Source organism: Gekko japonicus, unplaced genomic scaffold (genome assembly GCF_001447785.1).
Source record: "Gekko japonicus isolate JY-2015 unplaced genomic scaffold, Gekko_japonicus_V1.1 scaffold250, whole genome shotgun sequence".
Lineage (NCBI taxonomy): Eukaryota > Metazoa > Chordata > Lepidosauria > Squamata > Gekkonidae > Gekko > Gekko japonicus.
The window spans coordinates 701,383-710,431 of NW_015167538.1; the positions used below are offsets into that span (position 1 = coordinate 701,383).

The following is a 9,049-nucleotide window of genomic DNA, read 5'->3' on the forward strand; positions in this document are numbered from 1 at the left end:
CTATGTGGTTCCTATGTGCAGGTCTTTTGACCTCTCACTTTCCTCACAGAACCTGTGCTGTTTGTTAGCATTCCGTGACTAGCCCTATGTTCTAACCATCACAGCACTTCTGCCTGCTGCTCAGGATATTGCAGGGGGGCTGGCAGATATGCCATAGCTTGGTATACAGGGGTCATTTCCTGCAGGAGCGCACAGAAGCGGAGCTCCGGCAGTAAAGAGCCATGGGGGCGGGCACATGCAACAAGCCCCACCCCCTGATCCCAGCAGCCCTCAGTCAGAGCAAGAAGCGGCCAGGAGAGCTGCAGAGCCCCCCCCCCCCGGCCCCTCGGTCCAAAACAGTCCAGTGGCACCTTTAAGACCAAGTTTTATTCAGGTACAAGCTCTCCCTCCTCTGTGAGGACAGATCTGCACCCCCCCCCCCCCCATAGCTAGCAATCCAAAACAGTCCAGTGGAGCCTGAGCGGTGGGTGTTGCCTTCTGACACACTACCGGTGATGCCAGGGGTGTGTGGCATATGCAAATAAGTTATGCTAATGAGTTATGCTAATGAGCTCCTGCACCTCTTTTTCTGCGGAATGACCCCCTAGTGGTATATAAACTTCTGCCTGATTTCTCCCCATGGGTTCTTTGCCCTGCTGGCCACTTGATAGTTTTTTGTGTAAGCTCAGCCAGTCCTTTGCGGCTGCCGCAAGGTCGCTGACACCACGGTGCTCTTGTCCCCCAGGTGAAGGTGATGCGGTGCCTGGAGCACCCCAACGTGCTGAGGTTTATTGGGGTCCTCTACAAGGACAAAAGGCTGAACTTCATCACAGAGTACATCAAAGGGGGAACGCTGCGTGGAATCATCAAGAACATGGTAAGAGCGGGGACAACATTCGCAGTTGGCAGCAATTCAACTCAGCTGGGGGTGTGTGTGAATAATGTGGGGGGGGGGGCACTCAGCCACCTTGCAGAAATAGGATCTGCTTTGTGTGCTGACTTGGAGCAATGAGCTCTCCAGCCAGAAAAGGGCATGTATCTGACTGCACAAGTCTGCCGACATTCCTGTTTGCAGAAGAGGGGGTGGCGATTTTGGACTATTCCTCTCCTCCTGCTACAGAACCTCATTTGTCTGCCTAGAATGTCCCTGGACCCCTGCACAAAGCTGGGGGGGAGGGTTGGTGGGCTGCATCAGGAAGCTTTGTCCGTAATTTTCTTTTGCATTTGCTGCCATGTTGGGATTCTTTTTTTTCCTAAATGGAAAGAAGTGGGATAAAGGCTTTAAAAATAAAAATCGCTTGTCTCAAAAGCTTGCTCTGGGTGGCTGATTCTGAGAATGAGACCCGTTGCCTAAACTGGAGCTACACAGGTAGAGCTGTGGAGGCATTTCTGCCCCTCCCTCCTCCCCTCCCTCTCAGTTTAATCTGTCTTGAAGGGTCATTTTGAGACTAAAATGGAGGAGCCATGTATATCACTTTGAATTCCTGGGAGGGAGTGGGGATAAAAGTGTAATGGCTGAGTAGAAATGCCCTCCCCCAGCACCGGTGGCAGCCAGTTTGGTGTAGTGGTTAAGTGCGCGGACTCTAATCTGGGAGAACCGGGTTTGATTCCCGACTCCTCCACTTGCACCTGCTGGATGACCTTGGGCAAGCCAGAGTTCTGATAAGAGCTGTTCTTGAGAAAGAGCAGTTTCTATCAAGAGCTCTCTCAGCCCCACCTACCTCACAGGGTGTCTGTTGTGGGGAGGGGAAGGGAAAGGAGTTTGTAAGCCGCTCTGAGACACTTTTGGGTAGTGAAGGGCGGGGTCTTCTTCTTCTTCTTCGTGTTTCCTGGATTCGTCCTCGTTCACGCGTTGCCAACATCTCTCGTTGCAGGACAGTCAGTATCCCTGGAGCCAAAGGGTCAGCTTTGCTAAGGACATTGCTTCAGGAATGGTGAGTGTGTCAAGGATCAACCCCAAGCCTGCAAGAGGCCGTCCTTGTCCTGTTCCATGGGTTTAAAAAAATACACTGGATGGGTTGATGAAGGACAGCTCTATTGATGGCTTGACAGCCAAGTAAAACCTCCTTGTGGTGAGGCAGCGTACCTGTGGGTGCAAATAACTGCATGAGCCTTGGTCTGATCCAGTCAGACAATACTTATGGTCCTGTAATTCTGGATGTATTTCAGTGATTTTAATAATGCAAAAACAAAGAAAGAATCCCAGTATCAGAGCTAGTCTGAAGCCAAGGCTTAACGGCAGAATTGGTGTCCGGCGCCTGATCTTATCTCCAGGATTTGCAAAACACAAATTTAAGACGAGCTTCTGAGGAAGGGCAGAAGGCGTCTCCTCTGAACAGTAACCACCAGGCCCCTCAAATCAAGAATGAAGGGGTTAAAGATCCAGATCTAGAATAAAGGGGTCAAAGATACAAGTTCCAAGTAGGCTTGAGTCTGGCTGGCTTTTGTTTGAGAAATAAAGCTTAAACTGCCTGTAAAATGGGGATTTTTGAGGCTATAGCAGGGGTCCTCGCCTTTTCAAGACTGCAAACACCTCTGGATCTCTGACGCAGCGTGGTGGACGCAGCCACGAAATGGTTGCCGCAGCTGCTGCGGGAGGTAGAGCCAGCCACAAAATGGCCGCCGCAACTTCAGTCACACAGTGAAGATTCTTGTGCTGTGGTGGCAGCGGCTGCCAAGGCGACGTTTTTAAAAATCTGCACAGCCAATCAGAAGACCTGCTGGGCAAAAGCCCCACCCAGCCCCACCCACTTTCTAAAAACCTTTGCTGGGCACCAGGAAAAGTGTTGGTAGACGCCATGCCACTCATGGGCACCATGTTGGGGACTCTTGGGCGATAGTTTCATAAAAGAGGAGCCATAATGAGCATTTCTGATCACCTTATTCCACCCTGCCCCCCGCAGGCGTATCTTCACTCCATGAACATCATCCACAGAGACCTCAACACCCACAACTGTCTTGTGCGAGAGGTGGGTAGTGCCAGGATTTGGGGGCAACCTCAAAGCACTGTTGACATTCTTTGAAATTGTCTCTGGCCTTGCTAGTGTCGGGTAAGGACTATTCTGTGTTGCCCCCCCCCCCTACCCAGAACAAGAGCGTGGTTGTGGCAGATTTCGGCTTGGCCCGGCTCATGGTGGACGAGAAGAACCAGCTGGCCAGTTTGAAAAAACCTGACCGTAGGAAGCGGTACACGGTGGTGGGGAATCCCTACTGGATGGCTCCCGAGATGATCAACGGTGAGTCGCGGGTTGCCAGCCTCCAGGTGGGGCCTGCGGTTCTTGAATTATGACTGTGGTCTCCAGACCACAGAAATCAATTCCCTTGGAGAAAATGGCAGGTGTGGAGGGTTGACTTGACTCTGTGGCATCACACCCTTGGCTGAGCTCCCTCCCCAAACTATCCCCTCCACAGACTCCGTCCCCAAATCTCCAGGAATCTCCCTACCCAGCAACTGACAACCCTGGGTCAAAGACAAGAGAAATGTGGGGGTGGGGAGAGCAGAGGCAGGCCTAGTTACAATGTGGGTATGTAATGTTGGTATGTCATAGTAAGGGATCAGTATCCCGATACACGGGAGGCCTGACCCAGGAAGTGTATTTTTATAGAGATGCCAGCCAATCAGGGCCTGTAGCAGAACAGGGAGTGCTGGGAAAGAAAGGTAAAGAGCTGTAGAGAGGAGAAAAGCTCTGAGTAGCCCCATGTGACAGCTGACAACTCTCCTTCTTTCTCACAGGCAGGAGCTATGACGAGAAGGTGGACGTCTTCTCCTTTGGCATCATCCTGTGCGAGGCAAGTACCCAGAAGGGCCTCTGGGCAAGTTCCCTCGAGGCAGAGGGGCACTGGGAAAGAACTGTGGCACTGCTTCTCATGCAGGGTGCGGGGATGAGGTTTCAGCGACTTCTTTAATATATAAGTTTATTTTCACAATTTCATTTCATACTCACATCAAAATATACATAAGTCCACTTTTAATTTATACATAAATTAAAATAACAGTTCATTTATTGCTTCCATTCTATTATTTTAAACTAGCATTGACTAAAGATTAATCTATCTTCTTGTGTTTTAGCCAATCATAGATTATCTTCCATCTATTCCAGAAAATATCTTCTGGTTTATTGTTCAATGCTATACTCAGCTTGTCCATTTCCGCTGTGTCCAGAATCTTGTGTTTTAGTTCTTTTATGGATGGTATGGCTTTCGACTTCCAACGTTTAGCTATCAGAATTCTTGCTGCTGTTAAGGTGTAGATTATTATATGTTTGTGTTTTTTTATATTATCCGGAATCATATTAAGCAGATATGTTTCAGGCGTTAGAGGGATGTTTATTTTAAACGTCTCTAAAAAGATTTTATGTATTTTTTTCCAAAATGTTTGTATTTTACCACACCTCCACCATATGTGCAGGAACGATCCTATATTCCTTCCACATCTCCAACATAAGTTAGAAGCATTTGGAAAGCATTTGGCAATTTTTACAGGAGTCCAATGCCATCTGTAAAACATTTTGTAAATATTTTCTTTATATGCCGTCGCTCTCATATATTTTATTGAGCTCCAAGTTTCCTGCCATTGTTCTGCTTCTAATGTGTATCCTAACTCTTTTATCCACGCTACCATTGTGTTTTTAATAATTTCTTCTTGAAGATCTTCCTCTAACAGTTTATTATACATTTTCTGAATTAACTTATCGCTGGATGAAAGCCAGATTTTGTCCATTTCATTAAGGGTCGTATAGAATCCTACTTTCTTGTCTAACATATACCTTGATTTAATTATATTTATTTCCCACCATGACAGTTGTGTATTTTGTTTTTTTAATAATTCATCTGCTTTCAGTTCTGCTTTTTTATTTAATACCTTGCCGTATGTTTCTTTAGTCTCTTCTGTTATCAATGTCGGTTTTGTAAATGCCTCTAATGGAGATACCCATAAGGGGTTTTAATGTAGAATTTTTGTTTTATTATGTTCCAAATTTTTATTAAGGCACTTCTTATTATATTTGTATGGAAACTGGCATGGATTTTATCCTTTCTGTACCATATGTACGCATGCCATCCCATTGGCAGATCCGCTCCTTCTATCGCTAAGGTTCTCACATATTTTAATTCAACCCACTCTTTGATCCACGTCATTGCTTCTGCAAAATAATACAGCTGCCAGTTGGGCACTGCCAATCCTCCTCTCTCTTTGCTGTCCTGCAGGTTTTTAGTTTTTATTCTTGGCTTGTTTACTATTTTCTCTAGATCTTTAAAGAATTTGTAGTTTTTAATTATTGGTAAGTTCTGCGCTAGGAACAGAAATCTTGGAAGGATATTCATTTTTATTGTCGCTACTCTTCCCAATAGCGACAAGTGTTTATTCCCCCAGTGTTTTAGGTCTTTTTTAATTTCATTTAGGAGTTTTATATAGTTATTTTCATATAGTGTTGAGGTATTACCTGAAATCCATACTCCTAAGTACTTCGCTTTCTGCACTATATCCATTTTCGACATTTCTTTTATTTTTTCTATCACCTTATTAGAACAATTCTTGGCTATGATTTTTGTTTTTTGGAAATTAATTTTAAATCCCGCTATGTCTCCAAATTCCTGAATGTCTTTTATTAGTGTTGGTAACGATTGTTCCGGATCCTCTAATATAAAGATCAGATCGTCTGCGAAGGCTTGCACTTTATATGTTTCCCCTTTTACTGTCAAACCAGCTATCAATTCATTTTGTCTTATTTTGTCAATTAACGTTTCAATTGTGAATATAAATAGTAGTGGGGATAACGGGCAACCCTGCCTTGTACCCTGTTTCAGCGACTTCGATGGGCAAGATGGGTCAGAGTCAGATCCAAGTGGTCTCTCTTAGATGTTTTGCGCTAGCTTCATGGCAATTCTTTAAAGACTGGCAGTCTTTAAGCAGTGGCTGGAGAAACACTGGTCAGGGATGCTCTAGGTTTATCCTGCATCGAGCAGTGGGTTGGACTAGATGGCTTGCAACTCTGTGATTCCATGATTCTGTGATTGAAATCCAAGATGAGCTCCACGGGGGTTTCTGACTGCTTCCCCCCCCCTTTCCCACAGATCATTGGCAGGGTCAGTGCAGACCCCGACTACCTGCCCCGAACCCTGGACTTTGGCCTCAACGTGCGGGGCTTCCTGGACCGCTATTGCCCCCCCACCTGTCCCCCCAGCTTCTTCCCTATCGCTGTCTGCTGCTGTGACATGGATGCCGAGAAACGGTGAGAGATCAGAGGGGGGGAGGCAGAAAATGAGCAGGGGTGCTTCTCCCTAGATGGGGGGAAAGAGGGAGAGGGCAGTAAGTGGGGCCCCACGGCCAGAGGTCCGCTGGGACCAATTCCAGGCCTTCCTTCGGCCGCAAGATTGGCCCCCCCCCCCCCCCGGAGCCATCTTCCTGGCCGCTGTTGGAGACAGGATGCTGCATACGAGTGGCAGGCATGATCCCGCAGGGTCGATCTCACCTCCCGCTTTTGTCCCGCCAGGCCCTCCTTCGCCCGGCTGGAACAGTGGTTGGAGGCGCTCCGCATCCATCTGGCCATGCAGCTCCCACTGAGTTCGCAGCTGGAGCAGCTGGACCGGGCCTTCTGGGAGATTCACCGCCGGGCTGATGGGGGGCTGCCTGTCCACGCCGAAGTATCCGAATGAGCGGGCCAGAGATCGACATGCCGTGCTGAGCCCCCGCGTCCCCGTATGTGTGGCGGAGCGCCCTCGTGCCGAGCGACCTCTGCGAGCGGCGCACGGGTCACCTGCCGGAGCTGGTCTCTGAGTCCAAAGAGGCGTGTGGGGTCCTGGGTCACTGGGAGCTGGCTCTCCTTGCTTCCTTCCAGGGGGGGTTGGGGAGGGGAGGTGGGGTTCTGTGCCTGGCATGCACAGACGGTGTCGGGGGTGGCCCGGGCGCTTGTAAATATTCCTGTGGATAAATCTGACTCTCCCATGCAAATCCCGCAGCAGAGAAAAGGGGCTGCCCCTCATCCTGTGTGCCTGTGTGGCTCAAAGCTGTGGGGCCCGATGGAGAACCCCCCCCCCAGTGTTCTCCTTGCACGCTTTGTGGTCGCAAAAGAAAAAAAATGCCTTTGCACACTCCACCAAGCTCGCACATTTCTTGCCACCGGCTGGCTGCTGCTCGCAACCTGGCGGGGGGCAGCCCTGGGGGCTCCTTCCCGTCACACACCTCTCTGCCCCGTGACTGACCCTCGTCCGACAAAGTGGTGCCTTGGGTTTAATGTGAACTTGCATTGCTGCACAGCCAGGGCTCTCTGGGGGCCCCACGTCATCGTCCTCCGTGTCGGTCGTGTCTGTGAAAATGCAAGTGCATACCTGCCTGGCCTGCGCTCTTCTGTCTGCCAACTTGCGTGTGTGTGTGTGTGTGTGTGTGTGTTTGCGTGTGTGCAGTCATCTTTCCAGCCACGCTAACCCTTAGCCTTTGTGTTCTAGCCATTGTAGGGACTGCACATTGCACACAAATGTGTGTCATAAAAACCTACAGAAAAACGGCTTTGGAAGGAACAATCTGGAGTAGAGACGCAGCAGGTGTGGGGAGGAGAGTGCTGAACCCCTTTCCCTCCCCCCAGCTTCCCAACTCCAAATCACTCTTCTCCAAAGCCACCTTCTCCCTGGATGTTCTGGTTTTGCTGCAGAGAGCTCCAGCGACGTAGTTTGAAATCCTGGGAATGCTCCTCTGACTAGAGGTAGAAGTGCAGAACCTGAGCCGGTTTTTGCACGCGGGTTAATCCAGGGGTACAAAATTCCTTGGGTGGTGTCATGTAGGATGGCAGACTCGACGTCTGAAACAGTTCCTGTGTAAAAAAAAGGATACTTCCTGCCAAGTAGAGGGCCTGTCCGAGCTGAAGAAGGCGATGTAGAATCTACTCTCTGATATCCTGGGTTTTTTCACCAGGTGGGAAATGTTCACACAGGGAGACATTCTAAAATCTGATCTGTTGCCTGCGGACTGAATTATTCCAGTCCCCCTAAACTCTGCATCACAGGATTCCCCACCGTGTGCATATCAGCTCTAAAGGAGGATATTTCCAAAAGTCTCTTCATCTGACTTCCTTCCAGGATTATGGAGACTCACGTCACGTCGTCTTGTTTCTGTCCTGGAGCTAACACAGTAGCTATCCTCCCTTCCTCCCTCATATTATTTTTAAATTTTTCCATGTGCATGGATTACCTTAGCCTTTGTCTCGCTTACGCCTCCCTCCCTTACTGTGTGCATAGATAGAACACTGCTGCAAAAGCCATCGTGATATCACTGTTCATAACAGCCATGTGCACGAGCAAAAACATCACACACAAAAAGAGTACTTTGAAAATAGTGATTGCAGTCATTGCTTTTGTGCACTGTTTGAGCCATGCACCCAGTAAGGATAAAAGGTGAGAACCAGCAGAGTGCAGTGGCTAACAAGTTGAAGCAGGATCCTAGCTCCGGGTAGTTGTGAGGATAAAATGAAGGAGGCCAATGTTCCCTCTAAACTGTGGAGTCTTGTGAACAAAAATTCTACTTTGTGAGCTACTGGCATTAAAGTTGTGAGCGAGCTGTTTGGCTACTGCATACATTAGTTTGCTCTGGAGCCCTCCTTCTTGAGCTAAGGCCAAAATGTGTGAGCCGGAGGCTAAAAAACTGTGAGCTAGCTCACACTGACTCAGCTTAGAGGGAACACTGAAGGAGACCCAGCTAAACCACCCTGTGTTCCTTGCAGGAAGGGCGGGCAGCTTAAGAGCGTTCCAGAGAGATAGAAGGAGCTGAATACAGGGCAGAGAGCAGTTCTGGAGTGGTAAAGAAAGAACGGGGTGGGGGATCTATCCTTGAGCCATTGTTCATTTTAACTTTTTGAAGCGAGAAAGAAATCCAGGGCTGTGCCACCTGACTGAATCCATGGGGTGTATTTGTGAAAACCTGAACCCTGCAGAATTTCGAGATAGCAGATCCCGCAGAGAGAGCTCTGTGTGGACAGCAAAGGCATCTTCATTTGCCCTGAGCTTTGCAACACCGGAGTCAATGAAGTGGAGATGCATGGGGGAAAGTTGGCGTGCGGATTCAAGACCCTCAGGGCCAGAC

General features: G+C 48.6%; 1 protein-coding gene across 1 annotated transcript in view; it reads left to right on the forward strand.

The window, feature by feature from the left end:
* The window catches only part of LIMK1 (LIM domain kinase 1), a 41,841-nt gene extending 35,140 nt beyond the window's left edge, over positions 1 to 6,701 (forward strand). The window contains exons 10-16 of the mRNA XM_015413535.1: positions 725 to 856; positions 1,854 to 1,913; positions 2,883 to 2,948; positions 3,068 to 3,215; positions 3,713 to 3,768; positions 6,052 to 6,209; positions 6,471 to 6,701. Coding sequence (XP_015269021.1) covers positions 725 to 856; positions 1,854 to 1,913; positions 2,883 to 2,948; positions 3,068 to 3,215; positions 3,713 to 3,768; positions 6,052 to 6,209; positions 6,471 to 6,633 — 783 coding nt within the window. The 3' untranslated portion in view covers positions 6,634 to 6,701. The remainder of the gene's footprint in view (positions 1 to 724; positions 857 to 1,853; positions 1,914 to 2,882; positions 2,949 to 3,067; positions 3,216 to 3,712; positions 3,769 to 6,051; positions 6,210 to 6,470) is intronic.
* The last annotated feature ends 2,348 nt before the right edge of the window (positions 6,702 to 9,049 follow it).